This window comes from Mytilus galloprovincialis, chromosome 9 (genome assembly GCF_965363235.1).
Source record: "Mytilus galloprovincialis chromosome 9, xbMytGall1.hap1.1, whole genome shotgun sequence".
Classification (NCBI taxonomy): Eukaryota; Metazoa; Mollusca; class Bivalvia; order Mytilida; family Mytilidae; genus Mytilus; species Mytilus galloprovincialis.
This window is the reverse complement of record NC_134846.1, coordinates 92397308-92419776: the sequence shown is the minus strand read 5'-3', so window position 1 is coordinate 92419776 and position 22469 is coordinate 92397308. Positions and strand designations below refer to the sequence as shown.

Sequence of the window (22469 nt, the reverse complement as noted above, 5' to 3'; positions counted from 1 at the left end):
TATATTACAGAGTCAGGTTTGGCAGGCCTTGTAGAACTAATGATATGGCATTATTTGACAAAGTTTTTATTGTTTTATATTACAGAGTCAGGTTTGGCAGGCCTTGTAGAACTAATGATATGGCATTATTTGACAAAGTTTTTATTGTTTTATATTACAGAGTCAGGTTTGGCAGGCCTTGTAGAACTAATGATATGGCATTATTTGACAAAGTTTTTATTGTTTTATATTACAGAGTCAGGTTTGGCAGGCCTTGTAGAACTAATGATATGGCATTATTTGACAAAGTTTTTATTGTTTTATATTACAGAGTCAGGTTTGGCAGGCCTTGTAGAACCAATGATATGGCATTATTTGACAAAGTTTTTATTGTTTTATATTACAGAGTCAGGTTTGGCAGGCCTTGTAGAACCAATGGTATGGCATTATTTAACAAAGTTTTTATTGTTTTATATTACAGAGTCAGGTTTGGCAGGCCTTGTAGAACCAATTGCAATGATATGGCATTATTTGACAAAGTTTTTATTGTTTTATATTACAGAGTCAGGTTTGGCAGGCCTTGTAGAACCTATGATATGGCATTATTTGACAAAGTTTTTATTGTTTTATATTACAGAGTCAGGTTTGGCAGGCCTTGTAGAACCAATGGTATGGCATTATTTGTCAAAGTTTTTATTGTTTTATATTACAGAGTCAGGTTTGGCAGGCCTTGTAGAACCAATGGTATGGCATTATTTGTCAAAGTTTTTATTGTTTTATATTACAGAGTCAGGTTTGGCAGGCCTTGTAGAACCAATGATATGGCATTATTTGACAAAGTTTTTATTGTTTTATATTACAGAGTCAGGTTTGGCAGGCCTTGTAGAACCAATGGTATGGCATTATTTGTCAAAGTTTTTATTGTTTTATATTACAGAGTCAGGTTTGGCAGGCCTTGTAGAACTAATGATGTGGCATTATTTGACAAAGTTTTTATTGTTTTATATTACAGAGTCAGGTTTGGCAGGCCTTGTAGAACCAATGGTATGGCATTATTTGACAAAGTTTTTATTGTTTTATATTACAGAATCAGGTTTGGCAGGCCTTGTAGAACCAATGGTATGGCATTATTTGACAAAGTTTTTATTGTTTTATATTACAGCGTCAGGTTTGGCAGGCCTTGTAGAACCAATGGTATGGCATTATTTGACAAAGTTTTTATTGTTTTATATTACAGCGTCAGGTTTGGCAGGCCTTGTAGAACTAATGATGTGGCATTATTTGACAAAGTTTTTATTGTTTTATATTACAGAGTCAGGTTTGGCAGGCCTTGTAGAACCAATGGTATGGCATTATTTGACAAAGTTTTTATTGTTTTATATTACAGAGTCAGGTTTGGCAGGCCTTGTAGAACCAATGGTATGGCATTATTTGACAAAGTTTTTATTGTTTTATATTACAGCGTCAGGTTTGGCAGGCCTTGTAGAACCAATGGTATGGCATTATTTGACAAAGTTTTTATTGTTTTATATTACAGCGTCAGGTTTGGCAGGCCTTGTAGAACTAATGATGTGGCATTATTTGACAAAGTTTTTATTGTTTTATATTACAGAGTCAGGTTTGGCAGGCCTTGTAGAACTAATGATATGGCATTATTTGACAAAGTTTTTATTGTTTTATATTACAGAGTCAGGTTTGGCAGGCCTTGTAGAACCAATGGTATGGCATTATTTGACAAAGTTTTTATTGTTTTATATTACAGAGTCAGGTTTGGCAGGCCTTGTAGAACCAATGATATGGCATTATTTGACAAAGTTTTTATTGTTTTATATTACAGAGTCAGGTTTGGCAGGCCTTGTAGAACTAATGATGTGGCATTATTTGACAAAGTTTTTATTGTTTTATATTACAGAGTCAGGTTTGGCAGGCCTTGTAGAACCAATTGCAATGATATGGCATTATTTGACAAAGTTTATATTGTTTTATATTACAGAGTCAGGTTTGGCAGGCCTTGTAGAACCAATGGTATGGCATTATTTGACAAAGTTTTTATTGTTTTATATTACAGAGTCAGGTTTGGCAGGCTTTGTAGAACCAATTGCAATGATATGGCATTATTTGACAAAGTTTATATTGTTTTATATTACAGAGTCAGGTTTGGCAGGCCTTGTAGAACCAATGATATGGCATTATTTGACAAAGTTTTTATTGTTTTATATTACAGAGTCAGGTTTGGCAGGCCTTGTAGAACCAATGATATGGCATTATTTGACAAAGTTTTTATTGTTTTATATTACAGAATCAGGTTTGGCAGGCCTTGTAGAACCAATGGTATGGCATTATTTGACAAAGTTTTTATTGTTTTATATTACAGAATCAGGTTTGGCAGGCCTTGTAGAACTAATGATATGGCATTATTTGACAAAGTTTTTATTGCTTTATATTACAGAATCAGGTTTGTCAGGCCTTGTAGAACCAATGATATGGCATTATTTGACAAAGTTTTTATTGCTTTATATTACAGAATCAGGTTTGGCAGGCCTTGTAGAACTAATGATATGGCATTATTTGACAAAGTTTTTATTGTTTTATATTACAGCGTCAGGTTTGGCAGGCCTTGTAGAACCAATGGTATGGCATTATTTGACAAAGTTTTTATTGTTTGATATTACAGCGTCAGGTTTGGCAGGCCTTGTAGAACCAATGGTATGGCATTATTTGACAAAGTTTTTATTTCTTTATATTACAGAGTCAGGTTTGGCAGGCCTTGTAGAACCAATGGTATGGCATTATTTGACAAAGTTTTTATTGCTTTATATTACAGAGTCAGGTTTGGCAGGCCTTGTAGAACCAATGGTATGGCATTATTTGACAAAGTTTTTATTGCCACCAGGTAAAACATTAAAAAGTACATCATATACAATATATTTCATATTTATGACAACACTGAAAACACAAGATAACATATAGCTATTTGTTTGACAAATGGTCTCTATTAATATATATTCTGGTTTGATGAACGTTTTTCTTCAAATTATATAAAAATAAGGAGATGTGGTATGAATGCCACTGAGACAACTATCCACCAAAGTTCAAATGAATTGGATGTAAGCAATTGAAGGCAACTATACAGCCTTCAACAATGAGAACATCCCATATAAAAGTCTTTGACATGAACAAAACTATACAGCCTTCAACAATGAGAACATCCCATATAAAAGTCTTTGACATGAACAAAACTATACAGCCTTCAACAATGAGAACATCCCATATAAAAGTCTTTGACATGAACAAAATATGGAACAATTCAATTGAGGAAACTAAGGGCCTAATTTAAAAGAAAACAAATAACAGAAAACAATATATCAGACATGAACTTATGACAACCACTACACTACACTCCTGATTTGGGACAGGTTAAAAAAGAATATGACGGGGTTAAACAAAGGGAAGGGGATTGTAGCAACCCTATCCAAGCCTAGGACAGTAGTGTAACAACACAACATAAGAACACATTAAACAATCAGTTAAATAGGCTGTACTCATCAGATCAATTCAAAGTAAAACATTAAACAATCAGTTAAATAGGCTGTACTCATCAGATCAATTCAAAGTAAAACATTAAACAATCAGTTAAATAGGCTGTACTCATCAGATCAATTCAAAGTAAAACATTAAACAATCAGTTAAATAGGCTGTACTCATCAGATCAATTCAAAGTAAAACATTAAACAATCAGTTAAATAGGCTGTACTCATCAGATCAATTCAAAGTAAAACATTAAACAATCAGTTAAATAGGCTGTACTCATCAGATCAATTCAAAGTAAAACATTAAACAGAATCCCAGACAGGACGCGGCAGGGTATATATGAATCGATCATCCCTAACAACAAAAGAAGACACTTAAGTACAGATCTGCCAGTACTCCCAGTTACTGACAGTTATTTCAATTCAGCATCTGAATTGTAGTTAATATCTAATAATTTAATTTTGGATGTAACGCGTCTTCTGATTGGCTGATGTTATTTTGTTATGAGCCCATAGACATAATTTAGTCATGTGACCATGACTTCATCAACGTTTTTTCATGGTTTTCTACGGTTTAAAATGGAATTCAGAATTAAATTATAAGAAATGACTGTAATATTTTTTCTGTCTATTCGAAATAACATAAAAAATGTGGTGCACACTGTTAAATAACCCGCTACGCGCGTTATTCAGTGTGCACCAAATTTTTAATGTTATTTCTTCATAGACAGAAAAAATATTACAGTCATTCCTTAAAAATACAGAAAAAGTTTTATCTTTACCATCACTCTAGACTCCTTACCCATAAATATATGAAAATAAGTAAAATTGTTGGATGAAAAATTATAATAATTATTCAAATTATAGTAAACAATTGACTCTTTTCCATTAAAATATTTTGTTTTCTTACAAAACACATATTTTTGTCTGTTGAACGTTTTATTTGCTATTTAGTGCAGATACTCTTTGTTTGTGATCAAAGAAAAAATAAAACAGTTTGAATTTTATTTTTTTGAAAATGCAATCATAAACCTATGCTACTGACTTGATATCTTAATCTTCCAAGTTTTATAGCTACTTTTGAGATACATAAAATATAGTGCATTGATTATAACGATCTCAACATTATATATTTCCCTGAACATTTCTAGAAATTTATCAATGAAATATATGCTCAGATATTCATGTTACAAAAATGATGTCAAGAGTATTATATAATTTGTTCAAGGTGCAGGAACTTTTGATCAGTTTTACAAATATCAAAGATGTCATTGTTAAATCTTTTAAAATTGGAGTTTCTTCCTTTGTCTATTATTTTAATTTAGAACTTTAAAACTACTGATAAATTAAACCAATCTTTACCCTTGAGTGCTTACAAAATCTTTGATTATCTTTTATTTCAGATATTTGGGACAAGTTTTCCAAGCTGTTTCCCAATATTTGGTTTGGTAGTGCATTCAAGGGAGCAACAGGGTCGAATATGTATTTGACAAACATTGGTTACCACATAGAAAATCATCTAGTCTGGGTGTCTCTACAGGAGAAAGAAAAACAGAAGTTCCAAACAATCAGAGGTTATGCTGTTACTGGCTGGTCCAGGTATATTAAGTCATTGTCATTGTAATAATTACAAAAAAGATTTAAAAAAACATGAAAAAATAAAGTTATAAAATAAAGCACAAAATTTAATATATTAGTAATCATATTCTTTGATAAAATAATCTAGTTCTAACATAAAATTTCACGACTATTTGGAAATAATTTGCAATTTTCCTGACAATATTGTTTATATCTATAGTAAAAAATACTGAAGTTTTATTTGATTGGATGCTATTAAGATCACTGAATATGACCTTTTATTGGATGTCTTCCAATTTAAGACAAGAGATAAACAAATTTAACAGAGTAAAGTCTAAATATCAGATGTCAATGAGAAGGTATTTCCCCTTCATTACTGACACAAAGCAATTATTTTGTAGGTATGACCATTACGCTGTTCTATGTGAGTTATTACCACAAGCTTTACCTAGTCTTGGAATCTGTCTCTCCGTGTTAAACAAGGGAACATTTAATGCTGACCTTCACAATGGTGTATCTGCTGTTCTCAAGTTTAAATCTCACCTTCCTATCAGTCCATTTCAGTGGTAAGTATTGACCTTCACAATGGTGTGTCTGACCTTCTCAAGTTTAAATCTCACCTTCCTATCAGTCCATTTCAGTGGTTAGTATTGACCTTCACAATGGTGTGTCTGACGTTCTCAAGTTTAAATCTCACCTGCCTATCAGTCCATTTCAGTGGTAAGTATTGACCTTCACAATGGTGTGTCTGACCTTCTCAAGTTTAAATCTCACCTTCCTATCAGTCCATTTCAGTGGTAAGTATTGACCTTCACAATGGTGTGTCTGACGTTCTCAAGTTTAAATCTCACCTTCCTATCAGTCCATTTCAGTGGTAAGTATTATAAATGACCTTCACAATGGTGAGTCTGACCTTCTAAAGTTTAAATCTCACCTGCCTATCAGTCCATTTCAGTGGTAAGTATTGACCTTCACAATGGCGTGTCTGACCTTCTCAGGTGTAAATCTCACTTGTCTATCAGTTCATTTCTGTAGTAAGTAATGACCTTCACAATGGTGTGTCTGACCTTCTCAAGTTTAAATCTCACCTTGGTGTGTCTGACCAATGAAAAGAACAATTCAAAGCTACGTTTTATTTGACAGTACGTTAAAACGTATGTACTTATATTTACCAATATTGTTACAAAATGTCAGAGATAGAAATCTAGTATCACAAAGCCTTGATTTTAAATCTGCCTTCTAAATTAACATGAATGGAGTCTTACAGAACATTGATTTTGACTTCTACCAGCTTTATAACACTGAGTATTAATTAAGTGATGTAAGTTTTATCTCCACAGTTTAGGAGCACCTCCTTGTGATTTTCCAGGACATAAAGTGTACAGAGATATGCTGGATTTCAATCACCTAGAGGCTTCCTATGAAGATCTAATGCATAATGAGAGGTACACATATAATATACATATAGAAAAAGGAAGATGTGGTATGATTACCAGGGAGACAACTGTCCATCCAAGTAACAATTGATATCCATGTTAACCTATAGATATGTATAATGGAGCCCATCAAACCAGAGATTATTGATATATAAACTGGGCTCAGTATCTTACATTGTGAATGCCCGATAAAGATTATTCAGTTTGAGTTATTCAGCCCACACAAATAAACACTGAATAGTACGTGTTTAAACTTTACAATTATCTACTCAACACATTTTTAAGGTTATTCTTATATCAACTTTCTTGGAACTCTAGAATTCCATTCATGTGCATAAAGCATGTGTATACCACAGATAAGTTGACATAAGGTTTAAATACAAATGTTACAAAAGTAGTTATGACATTTTCTATCAAAGCCTTAACAGAGGAAAAATATATTAACAAATCATATTTAACGATTTGTAGATATCCAAATCATACAGTCCTGTTCTAGTTACTTGAAACTTGATATTATTCGAGCGCATGCAACTAATCTGTTGTATTTATGAAAAGTGTTATTAATAGATTTAAATTGCTATTGCATCAACTTTCATTTATTCAGTTTTAAACACTATGCCAGGTTCTGGTAATTCTGTCATGCTGTAATATATTGACTCCTGATCATTTACATTATAATACATGTTTTTCTTATTCAGATTTGTACATGATTATTTTGATAGATAAAATTGAGAATGGAAATGGGGAATGTGTCAAAGAGACAACAACCCGACCAAATAAAAAACAACTGCAGAAGGTCACTAACAGGTCTTCAATGTAGCAAGAAATTCCCGCACCCGGCTGGCCCCTAAACAAATATATACTAGTTCAGTGATAATGAACGCCATACTAATTTCCAAATTGTACACAAGAAACTAATATAAAAATAATACAAGACTAACAAAGGCCAGAGGCTCCTGACTTGGGACAGGCGCAAAAATGCGGCGGGGTTAAACATGTTTGTGAGATCTCAACCCTCCCCCTATACCTCTAACCAATGTAGAAAAATAAACGCATAACAATACGCACATTAAAATTCAGTTCAAGAGAAGTCTGAGTCTGATGTCAGAAGATGTAACCAAAGAAAATAAACAAAATGACAATAATACATAAATAACAACAGACTACTAGCAGTTAACTGACATGCCAGCTCCAGACTTCAATTAAACTGACTGAAAGATTATGATTTCATCATAAACAATTTATACCCTGTATGAGCCCAGGCCCCAGTAACCTTATAAACAAAAATATTAACACTTGTCAGGATTTCGTTATCCACATTTGTAAATGAAAATCATACAAATATAGAAAATTGTCATTTTAATTTGTTAATTAAGGATAATCATACTTTATTGATTAAGAGAGAAAAACATGCATGATGGTTGTTATTTTTATATGTAAAAATAAACAAATTTTTGAGACGTTTAGAATTTTGAAAACAAGTCTTTTCTATTTATAGCATATTTACATGGATGAATGAATATCAAATAAAGAGAAACTTTGTCAATCCTGTCCATGTAGGACCCTTACTAAATGCTGTAGCAAAGTAAGTTATAAACTTGTCAACCCTGTCCATGTAGGACCATTACTAAATGCTGTAGCAAAGTAAGTTATAAACTTTGTCAATCCTGTTCATGTAGGACCATTACTAAATGCTGTAGCAAAGTAAGTTAGAAACTTTGTCAATCCTGTCCATGTAGGACCCTTACTAAATGCTGTAGCAAGGTAAGTTAGAAACTTTGTCAACCCTGTCCATGTAGGACCATTACTAAATGCTGTAGCAAAGTAAGTTAGAAACTTTGTCAATCCTGTCCATGTAGGACCCTTACTAAATGCTGTAGCAAAGTAAGTTAGAAACTTTGTCAATCCTGTCCATGTAGGACCATTACTAAATGCTGTAGCAAAGTAAGTTAGAAACTTTGTCAATCCTGTCCATGTAGGACCCTTACTAAATGCTGTAGCAAAGTAAGTTATAAACTTGTCAATCCTGTCCATGTAGGACCCTTACTAAATGCTGTAGCAAAGTAAGTTAGAAACTTTGTCAATCCTGTCCATGTAGGACCATTACTAAATGCTGTAGCAAGGTAAGTTAGAAACTTTGTCAATCCTGTCCATGTAGGACCATTACTAAATGCTGTAGCAAAGTAAGTTATAAACTTTGTCAATCCTGTCCATGTAGGACCATTACTAAATGCTGTAGCAAGGTAAGTTAGAAACTTTGTCAATCCTGTCCATGTAGGACCATTACTAAATGCTGTAGCAAAGTAAGTTATAAACTTGTCAATCCTGTCCATGTAGGACCATTACTAAATGCTGTAGCAAAGTAAGTTAGAAACTTTGTCAATCCTGTCCATGTAGGACCATTACTAAATGCTGTAGCAAAGTAAGTTAGAAACTTTGTCAATCCTGTCCATGTAGGACCATTACTAAATGCTGTAGCAAGGTAAGTTAGAAACTTTGTCAATCCTGTCCATGTAGGACCATTACTAAATGCTGTAGCAAAGTAAGTTATAAACTTGTCAACCCTGTCCATGTAGGACCATTACTAAATGCTGTAGCAAAGTAAGTTAGAAACTTTGTCAATCCTGTCCATGTAGGACCCTTACTAAATGCTGTAGCAAAGTAAGTTAGAAACTTTGTCAATCCTGTCCATGTAGGACCCTTACTAAATGCTGTAGCAAAGTAAGTTAGAAACTTTGTCAATCCTGTCCATGTAGGACCCTTACTAAATGCTGTAGCAAGGTAAGTTAGAAACTTTGTCAATCCTGTCCATGTAGGACCATTACTAAATGCTGTAGCAAAGTAAGTTAGAAACTTTGTCAATCCTGTCCATGTAGGACCATTACTAAATGCTGTAGCAAAGTAAGTTAGAAACTTTGTCAACCCTGTCCATGTAGGACCCTTACTAAATGCTGTAGCAAAGTAAGTTATAAACTTGTCAACCCTGTCCATGTAGGACCATTACTAAATGCTGTAGCAAAGTAAGTTAGAAACTTTGTCAATCCTGTCCATGTAGGACCATTACTAAATGCTGTAGCAAAGTAAGTTATAAACTTGTCAACCCTGTCCATGTAGGACCATTACTAAATGCTGTAGCAAAGTAAGTTAGAAACTTTGTCAATCCTGTCCATGTAGGACCATTACTAAATGCTGTAGCAAAGTAAGTTATAAACTTGTCAACCCTGTCCATGTAGGACCCTTACTAAATGCTGTAGCAAAGTAAGTTAGAAACTTTGTCAATCCTGTCCATGTAGGACCATTACTAAATGCTGTAGCAAGGTAAGTTAGAAACTTTGTCAACCCTGTCCATGTAGGACCATTACTAAATGCTGTAGCAAAGTAAGTTAGAAACTTTGTCAATCCTGTCCATGTAGGACCATTACTAAATGCTGTAGCAAAGTAAGTTAGAAACTTTGTCAATCCTGTCCATGTAGGACCCTTACTAAATGCTGTAGCAAAGTAAGTTATAAACTTGTCAACCCTGTCCATGTAGGACCATTACTAAATGCTGTAGCAAAGTAAGTTAGAAACTTTGTCAATCCTGTCCATGTAGGACCATTACTAAATGCTGTAGCAAAGTAAGTTAGAAACTTTGTCAATCCTGTCCATGTAGGACCATTACTAAATGCTGTAGCAAAGTAAGTTAGAAACTTTGGCAATCCTGTCCATGTAGGACCCTTACTAAATGCTGTAGCAAAGTAAGTTAGAAACTTTGTCAATCCTGTCCATGTAGGACCATTACTAAATGCTGTAGCAAAGTAAGTTAGAAACTTTGTCAATCCTGTCCATGTAGGACCATTACTAAATGCTGTAGCAAAGTAAGTTAGAAACTTTGTCAATCCTGTCCATGTAGGACCCTTACTAAATGCTGTAGCAAAGTAAGTTAGAAACTTTGTCAATCCTGTCCATGTAGGACCCTTACTAAATGCTGTAGCAAGGTAAGTTAGAAACTTTGTCAATCCTGTCCATGTAGGACCATTACTAAATGCTGTAGCAAAGTAAGTTATAAACTTGTCAACCCTGTCCATGTAGGACCATTACTAAATGCTGTAGCAAAGTAAGTTATAAACTTGTCAACCCTGTCCATGTAGGACCCTTACTAAATGCTGTAGCAAAGTAAGTTATAAACTTGTCAACCCTGTCCATGTAGGACCATTACTAAATGCTGTAGCAAAGTAAGTTAGAAACTTTGTCAATCCTGTCCATGTAGGACCATTACTAAATGCTGTAGCAAAGTAAGTTAGAAACTTTGTCAATCCTGTCCATGTAGGACCATTACTAAATGCTGTAGCAAAGTAAGTTATAAACTTGTCAACCCTGTCCATGTAGGACCATTACTAAATGCTGTAGCAAAGTAAGTTAGAAACTTTGTCAATCCTGTCCATGTAGGACCCTTACTAAATGCTGTAGCAAAGTAAGTTAGAAACTTTGTCAATCCTGTCCATGTAGGACCCTTACTAAATGCTGTAGCAAAGTAAGTTAGAAACTTTGTCAACCCTGTCCATGTAGGACCATTACTAAATGCTGTAGCAAAGTAAGTTATAAACTTGTCAACCCTGTCCATGTAGGACCATTACTAAATGCTGTAGCAAAGTAAGTTAGAAACTTTGTCAATCCTGTCCATGTAGGACCCTTACTAAATGCTGTAGCAAAGTAAGTTAGAAACTTTGTCAATCCTGTCCATGTAGGACCATTACTAAATGCTGTAGCAAGGTAAGTTAGAAACTTTGTCAATCCTGTCCATGTAGGACCATTACTAAATGCTGTAGCAAAGTAAGTTATAAACTTGTCAACCCTGTCCATGTAGGACCCTTACTAAATGCTGTAGCAAAGTAAGTTATAAACTTGTCAACCCTGTCCATGTAGGACCATTACTAAATGCTGTAGCAAAGTAAGTTATAAACTTGTCAACCCTGTCCATGTAGGACCATTACTAAATGCTGTAGCAAAGTAAGTTAGAAACTTTGTCAATCCTGTCCATGTAGGACCCTAACTAAATGCTGTAGCAAAGTAAGTTATAAACTTGTCAACCCTGTCCATGTAGGACCATTACTAAATGCTGTAGCAAAGTAAGTTATAAACTTGTCAACCCTGTCCATGTAGGACCCTTACTAAATGCTGTAGCAAAGTAAGTTATAAACTTGTCAACCCTGTCCATGTAGGACCATTACTAAATGCTGTAGCAAAGTAAGTTAGAAACTTTGTCAATCCTGTCCATGTAGGACCCTTACTAAATGCTGTAGCAAAGTAAGTTAGAAACTTTGTCAATCCTGTCCATGTAGGACCCTTACTAAATGCTGTAGCAAAGTAAGTTAGAAACTTTGTCAACCCTGTCCATGTAGGACCATTACTAAATGCTGTAGCAAAGTAAGTTATAAACTTGTCAACCCTGTCCATGTAGGACCATTACTAAATGCTGTAGCAAAGTAAGTTAGAAACTTTGTCAATCCTGTCCATGTAGGACCCTTACTAAATGCTGTAGCAAAGTAAGTTATAAACTTGTCAACCCTGTCCATGTAGGACCCTTACTAAATGCTGTAGCAAAGTAAGTTATAAACTTTGTCAATCCTGTCCATGTAGGACCATTACTAAATGCTGTAGCAAAGTAAGTTAGAAACTTTGTCAATCCTGTCCATGTAGGACCCTTACTAAATGCTGTAGCAAAGTAAGTTATAAACTTTGTCAACCCTGTCCATGTAGGACCATTACTAAATGCTGTAGCAAAGTAAGTTAGAAACTTTGTCAATCCTGTCCATGTAGGACCATTACTAAATGCTGTAGCAAAGTAAGTTAGAAACTTTGTCAATCCTGTCCATGTAGGACCATTACTAAATGCTGTAGCAAAGTAAGTTAGAAACTTTGTCAATCCTGTCCATGTAGGACCATTACTAAATGCTGTAGCAAAGTAAGTTATAAACTTGTCAATCCTGTCCATGTAGGACCATTACTAAATGCTGTAGCAAAGTAAGTTATAAACTTGTCAACCCTGTCCATGTAGGACCATTACTAAATGCTGTAGCAAGGTAAGTTAGAAACTTTGTCAATCCTGTCCATGTAGGACCATTACTAAATGCTGTAGCAAAGTAAGTTAGAAACTTTGGCAATCCTGTCCATGTAGGACCATTACTAAATGCTGTAGCAAAGTAAGTTAGAAACTTTGTCAATCCTGTCCATGTAGGACCATTACTAAATGCTGTAGCAAAGTAAGTTAGAAACTTTGTCAATCCTGTCCATGTAGGACCCTTACTAAATGCTGTAGCAAAGTAAGTTATAAACTTGTCAACCCTGTCCATGTAGGACCATTACTAAATGCTGTAGCAAAGTAAGTTATAAACTTGTCAACCCTGTCCATGTAGGACCATTACTAAATGCTGTAGCAAAGTAAGTTAGAAACTTTGTCAATCCTGTCCATGTAGGACCCTTACTAAATGCTGTAGCAAAGTAAGTTCATTATTATTGATTTCTGTTATTATGAAATTCAGAAATTTGTTGATACGTTTGAATTGCAATGTAACTCAAATGTAACTCAAATGTAACATTCATTATTGTCTATATACAATGTGTCAAACTCAAAATAGTACCAAGTTCTCAAGACAATATAAAAAAGAAGATGTGGTATAATTGCCAATGAGACAACTGGGTCAAAATCTTTAATTGTTTTTACATAGGCGGTAATGGTAACGTTTTCTCCTGTAGCTCAGTCCATATCGTTAACTTGGATATGTATGATAGCTCGTTTCGAAGCTGTGACATTTTCACATATGTGGTTAAATTTTAGGGGTACGAAGTGAGATTACTTTTTCCGTAAATTAGCAAACCCCGAACATCCTTTTGTGATGCGGCTCCTTGTGGTAAAATATCCCCTTTTTAACACAATAAGTTCTTTGAAAATTTAATACTTTGAACACATTCAATAGCTCCATAGTTTTTACACATTTATTCTATGTTCCTCTACTTTCCTAATCACCACAAATAATTAAGTTCAGTCATTTGCTAAAAAATGAAACATGTCCAATATCACTACACGGAGATTTTTTCTTTACACGTGACTTTTGAGTTCCTCATTTCAAGGCGCATTAGGGATGTTGTCCCAATAATTTGGGTCAAAATCTTTAATTGTTTTTACATAGGCGGTAATGGTAACGTTTTCTCCTGTAGCTCAGTCCATATCGTTAACTTGGATATGTATGATAGCTCGTTTTGAAGCTGTGACATTTTCACATATGTGGTTAAATTTTAGGGGTACGAAGTGAGATTACTTTTTCCGTAAATTAGCAAACCCCGAAAATCCTTTTGTGATGCGGCTCCTTGTGGTAAAATATCCCCTTTTTAACACAATAAGTTCTTTGAAAATTTAATACTTTGAACACATTCAATAGGTCCATAGTTTTTACACATTTATTCTATGTTCCTCTACTTTCCTAATCACCACAAATAATTAAGTTCAGTCATTTGCTAAAAAATGAAACATGTCCAATATCACTACACGGAGATTTTTTCTTTACACATGACTTTTGAGTTCCTCATTTCAAGGCGCATTAGGGATTTTGTCCCAACTATCCACAGAAGACCAAAATGATACAGACATTTACAACTATAGGTCACCTTACGGCCTTCAACAATGAGCAAAGCCCATACCCCATATAGTCAGCTATAAAAGGCCCTGATAAGACAATGTAAAACAAGTCAAAGTAAAAGTAGGGGTAGTAAAGAGGTTTAGTATGAGCTAAAACTGGGAGTCATTTAAATGTTAAAAAAAAATGTGACATAACACTTTGTTTTGACTTTAGCAATAAATAAAAAAGAAGTGTATAAATTAATTTTTATTCCTTGGGATACAATATAAAAAAAAAAACCAATTTATGGAAAAGTGACACAGTTTTAGATTAAAAGTCATTTGTATTGAAAGTGGCATTGCAAGTATATAGAAATACAACCTATACAACCTATAAATATACATAAACTGGTTTCAATTAACTTTGATTTATTTTTTCAGGTTATTGGAGAGTTTTCGTATCTTGAAAGCACGACTGCAGTCATCTCTATCAGAAGTATTCTATGACACAGCTACTGAAGAATGGATGAATGTTTACTTTTTTCCTAAAAAACACAAATTAAAGGACATCATTGAAAATGCCAGAAATAGTGGACTTTCATCATTAATTGAATAGATTTGTGTAAAAAGGATAGTAGAAAATGTTCATTAAAATGAGATTTATAAATTTTGATTTGTATTATAATGCATGCTATGTATTACTTTTTCTCTAATTCTTCGTCAATTTATCCCTTTCTGCACCCATTGTATAAAAAAAAAATTAATCAACGTGTGGTTCATTTGATCTCAGTACTTCATTGGTTAAAATCCGATTGTGACGTCGAATTTTCTTGCTTTCCTCTGAATTTCCTATTGTGACAGTATGAAAAAAGGCGACCATGCCTGACGACGTCACACAGAAAGAACACATCTTTTTGCAGATCATTCGAAAAGAAGGAATAAGTTTGCCTGCATAATGTTAGGAAATCATTAGAGAAACAGATTCCACCACCAAATCTCGTGTAATACGATATTTATCCACTCTCGACAGTTAAATTATCAATTTTAAAGTCCTTGCCGAGGCGGCTCGGACTTTAAATTTGAAAATTTAACTGTCGAGAGTGGATAAATATCGTATTACACTCGATGCAGTGGTAGAATCTATATATGTCATGCTTGATGTTTCTTGTTGGTATAAATGACCCATTTAGATCCCCACATAAGATAACAGCGTGTGATTGATCATAATTGATTTTGATATAGACGAATGTCATGCTTGATGTTTCTTGTTGGTATAAATGACCCATTTAGATCCCCACATAAGATAACAGCGTGTGATTGATCATAATTGATTTTGATATAGACGAATGTCATGCTTGATGTTTCTTGTTGGTATAAATGACCCATTTAGATCCCCACATATGATGATATTGTGTGCTTGATCATATCTGTTCTTGATGTTAAATATGATGTCAAGGCATTCTTATATCCATTCATAGAATGTGTGCATTTTTTGGCATGTAGACATTTATTTATATATTTAAAGTTAACTTTTTGTTTTTGGTTACCTGTTCATCAGTCTTTATTCAAAATTAATTGTTTACTTCTGGACATACTTCCTGCTCTCACATTTTAGTTTTTGTTTAATACTAGTTACCTTTTGTGTCCTTTATCTATGTCAAGACTTTTTTCGTTTTTCTTTGGCTTATATCATCTTGCTGAGCTCCTTCAATATTTTTTACCGTGTTAAAAGCAGAAGTTATCACCTATGGGCATGTGACAATTGATCATGCTCATGTTTGCTGCGACTTTTAAAAATTGACATTTTAAATCAACACAATCTATGATAGATATGCCACTTTAAATAATAGCAACAGTTGTTTACCGCTGTTTGAAATTCATTTATTGATTGAGAAAAAAACAAATCCTAGTTACAAACTAAAACTGAGGTAAACACATCAACTATTCGAGGAAAACAAAGAAACGGAAACCCTGAAGTGTGAAACCAAAACAACAACGCAACATACACAGAAACGAACTATAAGATAACAATTGCCAATTTCCTGACTTGGAACAAGACACTTTAAACAAAAATGGTGGGTTGAACCTAGTTTTGCCACCAGACAAATCTCAGAATTTGATGGCAATGATAAATACAACACTAAAATGACAACATTTCATGACAGGATGATGTGTAGTATTGTATGCCAGTGAACAGTTCAAATAAAAAACCACCAATAATTATAATTACAATTATAATGTTCCTGTCTTGAGACAGACATATAAACCATTTTGATTCATCAGCAAATTACACCTATTTAAGGTTCATTAGTTAAATGAAAACAAAAGGAATGCAAATAATATTTGTTTTTAATTTCAACATAAAATGTTCCCCAAGTATTCCCTTAACAAATCAATAATTTGGCACAAACATTTGATTATGTGTATATAATAGATAAATGAGTCCTAGTAAATAATTGTCTGGCGGACTATATGACTACATGTAGTATAAGAAGTCCATGGTTACAGAATTTACTAGTTATTAAGCCTGATGGCAGTAATTTATGTCCGACTCAATAATTTTCCTAGGAATGTATGTCCATGTTATCAATATCAACAATTATTGATTATAAAAATTTACATAATCTTTATTTGACCAGGAAAATGTTCGCTCAAAACAATTTACGCTAAAAGAAATTGCATGTAAACAATGGACTTTTAATTCTTTTGTCATAGTGTTGTTTTACAGTTGTTCATCCCTTTTTATATAAAATTTATATGCATGGTTTAATTTTCCCAGGAATTCATCTACAGTTCATTAAGATTACTACGTAAAAATATCAATGTCCTTTACACTTTGTCTAGGAAAATGTGTAATAAAAGAAATCATTTTAATCTTGTTGTCATAGTTGTGTTATGGTTTGTGCATCAATCTTTCGTTAAAACTAACCACAACTTATCTACTTTGACATTAATGTCAAGGGCATTATTAATCCTAGGTAAAAAAAAGTCTATGTCCTTTTTCTTTTAGGAAATATTCAAATGAAGGAAAACCTTAACTTGTGAACAATAGAATTTTTAATTCTTATATCTTTTTACAATGTTAAACATTTTGCATTCATATTTCACTATATTTGTTATTACAAAAGGGCTGGGTTTTTTAATGATTAAACAAACTAATTTTTTTATATTATTGACTTAAATGATGCACATAACTACAAATGTTACTTTCTTAATTTTAACATTTAAAGAGACCTTTTTCATAGAAAACAATTACAATATGGATGAATAACTTTATAATATAAAACTTTTCTTTGGAAAATAAGTGCCCGACAACCTGTTCTAGCTATGGACTTATTTCCTAGGAAAAATAATCCAGGTTATACATTTCTAATGAATCTATAGTCACAGACTTGAATACCTGGTGAAAAGTTGAGACAGACAAATTTAACTACCGCACAATTCACTATTACATTTACAGAACAATCCCTTCTCTGTAGAAAATAAGGTGTAATACTTAAAAATAACGTCTCGTTAAATTTCTTGCTGGTTATTGACTAATTTAATTTGAAGATATCATTTTTTTGTGAATTTTATTACAGTGAATTCATTATTATTCGTTGGATACCAATTTTCGTGGATTTCGTGGGTACAGTTGAACCACAAACTTAAATATTTAACGAATGGTGAATGTTCTATAGGTTTGTATGCAGACTGCAGAAAAACCACGAAATTAAATGTCCACAAATATGAAAGTTTTCTTAAATCCACGAAAATTGGTACCCACGAAAATAAATGAATCCACAGTAGTGTTATTTTATGATGATTCATTTTACATTGAATGAATTGTATAAATTTGTGTTGAAGTTGATACATCTGATCTAATTATAACACAACATTTAATTAAAAATCTGATCTTAAATCATTTCAATGTTGCTCTTATTTTTACATTATAGACTAATTAGAAACCAAATAAAAAAGATAAATAATTCTGAATGTACTTAAATTAACAATAAAACATTCCATTCGAAGAATAAGTCTATACCACTATATGCAACATTACAACATATGAACATGTTTCTTTAAATTTGCAATACTTTCAAAAACTGTTTCATAACTTCATTGTTTTTTAGCATTTAAGCAATAAAATAACACACAACAAACATGACTTGTGTTAAACTATCATGACTATTAGCACTAAATAGCTTTCTGTTTTGTTTAAGCACTAAAATATGATCTCAATTTTGCTGTGTCTTGCGTTTCAAATCAAACAAAATGCAGTTATAAAAACATTACAGATAACATGGTATACATGCAGATTTTAATATAGAAACTGATTAATATATTATTTAAAAAGAGTTCTCTCCTAAAAGATGTCTCACTCAGTATTCTACTATAGTAACCTGTGACCAAATCATATATAAAATAGTCCCTGTTGAAAAGTTACCCTTGCACTTTAACATAAGTTCCAAATTTTCCTTTCAATATCATTTACTAATACCAACTAATTCTCACAAAAGTGTTTAATTCTAATCTGAAAATATTTTTGAAATCAAAAAGAATGAATTCATACATGTCATATATAATATTAACTTTTGTTTATCTTTTTCAGTTTTTATGGTTAATTTTTATCAGTCACCATATTAAACCATAGCTATACATAATATAATAAACAGTAAAAATAGAGCACCATTGGAAATAAAACATCTTCATATCCCATCCCTATATCAATATTGCCTTACAAGAAAAGATGTTGTTTGCATGCCACAATTGCAAGCAGCTTGCGATAAATTTTACACTATAAAATGTCACACAAGTCAAACAAGGTTTTCACTGATACATGTATCATGACTTTAAAAAATGTTTTATCCAAGAAACAACAACAATTCTCTTTGTTTCAAATTTCTTGTCCAACTCTTCTTTCCTTTAAAACAATCCTTCATTGAATTGATCATAGACAATAAGGTGCTATGCATAACTCGTCCTGAAAATTTGTAGAATGGACATGCCAAGAAGTCTGGATTTTGTTTTCTTATCCAATATAACACAACTTGAGCACAAAGGTGTCCAGGAGGCACTATTCTGGGATTTTATCCAATATTACACCACTAGAGCCCAAGGGTGCCCATCTGGCACTTTTCTAGGTCTTTATTCAATATTGCACAACTTGAGCTCAAGGGTGCCCAGGAGGCATTATTCTGGGTTTATATCCAAGATTACACAACTTGAGCACGAGGGTTTCCAGGAGGCACTATTCTGGGTTTTTTACTTGGAGGTTCATCTGGAGCACCAATCAACTTGTCATCATTATATCCTACATAATAGAAAAAAACAGGTTACAGAATTTATATATTGTACTTTATAGCATTGGATGCAGTGACAAACTTCTTATGTGAAATATCTTATATATGGTTATTTTTGTAGCTAGACCTTATATTGGGCAGTAAATCTTGGCTGTGTTACTTATAAAGTATAATGATCTAGATGGTTGCATTTAAATGAACAGTGAATTTTCAGGCAATATTCTTATTCAAAATGAAAGAAAAAGATTTAAAGAAAACTAGAGGCACTCGAGAGCCTGTGTGGCTCACCTGTATCTACTGTGGTTTGTAATGTAAAATAAGGTTTAAATAATAATAAATAGTATAAGATAACCCAATATTGATTGAGACAAATTTTGGTTTAATTTAGCCAAGACAACAGACAACACTTGTATTTCACCAAATTGTTTGATTGTTAGCCATGTCGTCCATGTTGGTTGACAGGTGAGGTCATCAGACACATTTTTACAACTACATACCCTAATGATGATTATGGCCAAGTTTGGTTAAATTTGTTTCAGTAGTTCAGAGGAGAAGGTTTGTGTAAGTTTACAGACGAAGACGGACGCCAAGTGATGACAAAAACTCACATGGAATTTTGCAATAATTCTCTCCTGCACTTATTAATATCAAAATAATCAAGAAATTTTCAGAATATTACACACATTATTGAGACTTCAAATAAATATTTTCATTGAGAAACGCTAAAATGATAAAAACACTCAACATATTAATTCACTACACTTTCACAGAAATGTGTCCATGGAAAATAATGATTACTCTTCCAACAAAAGTTTCCATTTAAGTTTATAGAAAATCAGAGGAAGCATTGAATAGAGGTTGGATCATTTAAGTAACAACTTACCCATAGTTTTCCTGACTTCTTCAGCTTCTTTTCTTATTTCCGATACAGCTCTTTCGTCATCTTGCTAAAAAAAAAACCAAAAAAAAAACAATCATCCACTGAGAGAAGAACTGCAAGACATTTAAAAAATACATCCCACTTCTTTCACAGTACAAATGGAATTAAATGACCAAGCAAAACACAATCTAAGACATTGACAATGGTAATATATAGTAAATATAGTTTTCTATATTGTGTCATGTGTACTACTGTTTGTCTGTTTGTCTTTTTCATTTTTAGCCATGGCGTTGTCAGTTTGTTTTCGATTTATGAGTTTGACTGTCCCTTTGGTATCTTTCGTCCCTCTTATATGAGTTAGGGTCTGGCATTTTTCTGACCATAAATTTGTTCTTTCAATTATGGTATCATTTTGTTATCTTCATTTCCATAGTCTCACTGTAAAATTTCCATTTGACTACCAAAGATGAAGAATTTTGAAATATTAACACAAATTATTTTGATATTTTAATTATTTAAAACTCACTCATTCTGGCAAGAATGATAAGGGTAATCTTCAAACGTGTACACTACCAATAATTTACCCACACTTTTTTGGTACATTTCTACCCTCGTGCATATCAGTACTGTTAGGAAAGACTGAAAACTTATAATGTTATACTTTCAATGAAATCAGTACTGATTTTGTCAGTACTGTTTAAGTACTGATTTTGACAGTACTGTTTCAGTACTGATTTTGTCAGTACTGTTTCAGTACTGATTTTGACAGTACTGTTTTAGTACTGATTTTGACAGTACTGTTTTAGCACTGATTTTGACAGTACTGTTTCAGTACTGATTTTGTCAGTACTGTTTCAGTACTGATGTGGACAGTACTGTTTCAGTACTGATTTCGTCAGTAATGATTCAGTACTAATTTCGTAAGTAGTGTTTCGTTACAGATTTCTTCAGTACTGTTTCATTATAACACTTTTTAAATCAGACTGTATCTGTATAGTGATGCCTAGTTGTTTTGTATATTTGGGGTGGGTTAATTGTTCTCTTTGACACTAACCCCATTTCCATTCATTTTCTATATCGTGACATGTTAATGTTTTCGTAATGTTTTTTTTTTTATTTTTCTGATTTTTGTTGTCCTGAAGTGGTTTTGCTTTAGATCCAGCTCTTCGACAGTTACTTTAGCCTTTTTTTTTTTTTTAAATATTCTGGCTTTATGTCATATTTATTGTCAGAATTGCATCTTGTGTGGTCTATAAGGTTTATGTTTTTAATACTTATGAATACTTCTATTTGACAATACCATATTACATGTATTTATATCTTGCTTGAGTCAAATCAGAACATATTGAACATTGGAACTCGGTATATTACTTTTGAGAAGATGGGTGGATGGATTGATGTTATGTGATCCAGTGGCAAGTTAAGTGCAGGAAGAGGACATGATACTCAGATATAAATACAATGTAATTAACATACTTTGTACAGAACTAGACCAATAATGCACTGAGCTTTTTAACATGCTAGTTCACCACAAGGAGAGAATCTGCTATAAGACATGTCCCCCTACATGAACAGGTACCTTCAGACTGAACAGTGTATGTTTTTCTCCTTTTACTGTGAGCTGAGCGAATATTCAGAATACGACCACTTTTTTAGTCTAATTTCTCATAAATAAATTTCCAATCATATGCTCATTGTAAGATTTTTAATGGTTAAATACATTTATTGACAGAGTTCTTTTTTTTTTGTATACATTAATCATGCTGCAATTTCATTTACTTGTAATGAGTGTATTGTGAATAGTAACTTAAATACATGTAACAGACTCTATTTTAAAAGAGTAAAATCCATTTTATTCCTTTTTATAATCATTTTCAATGTTTACTATAAATGAAAGCAGATTTCATAAAGAAATACACAACTTTTACAATATTCCATGTTTTTATTCTTATAATTGATAAAACTTACATTAAATGTTTGGGAAATTTCCCAAAATATATGAAAGTTTTAAAATATTTGTGGTAAAAATGTATATATGACAACTATTTACTCGGGAAATGTCCCGAAATCATTTTCAACATTAAATTTTATGACATATATATTGGCAAAGTGTTTGAACAAACAGATCTGAAACACATTTCGGGAAATATCCCGACAAAAATAAACTAATTACAAAATGTATAATACAGA

The 22469-nt window shown here is 32.8% G+C and overlaps 2 protein-coding genes across 7 annotated transcripts in view; one reads left to right on the top strand and one right to left on the bottom strand.

The window, feature by feature from the left end:
- The window catches only part of LOC143046369 (hexosaminidase D-like), a 201368-nt gene that overhangs the window by 18750 nt on the left and 160149 nt on the right, over positions 1-22469 (top strand). For 5 of the 6 annotated variants that reach the window (XM_076219500.1, XM_076219501.1, XM_076219496.1 and 2 more), the window contains 4 exons: positions 2804-2872; positions 4913-5108; positions 5489-5653; positions 6428-6532. In XM_076219500.1, the coding sequence (XP_076075615.1) occupies positions 2804-2872; positions 4913-5108; positions 5489-5653; positions 6428-6532 (535 nt within the window). Of the gene's footprint in view, positions 1-2803; positions 2873-4912; positions 5109-5488; positions 5654-6427; positions 6533-8021; positions 8109-14558; positions 14785-22469 lie in introns of those variants that run through there. The other variant, XM_076219499.1, reaches the window with a different exon arrangement.
- LOC143046362 (E3 ubiquitin-protein ligase RNF216-like) overlaps positions 19175-22469 on the bottom strand; it is a 145110-nt gene continuing 141815 nt past the window's right edge. The window contains exons 11-12 of the mRNA XM_076219489.1: positions 20283-20346; positions 19175-19410 (exon numbers count right to left, since the gene is read on the bottom strand). Of these exons, the coding sequence (XP_076075604.1) occupies positions 19313-19410; positions 20283-20346 (162 nt within the window). The 3' untranslated portion in view covers positions 19175-19312. The remainder of the gene's footprint in view (positions 19411-20282; positions 20347-22469) is intronic.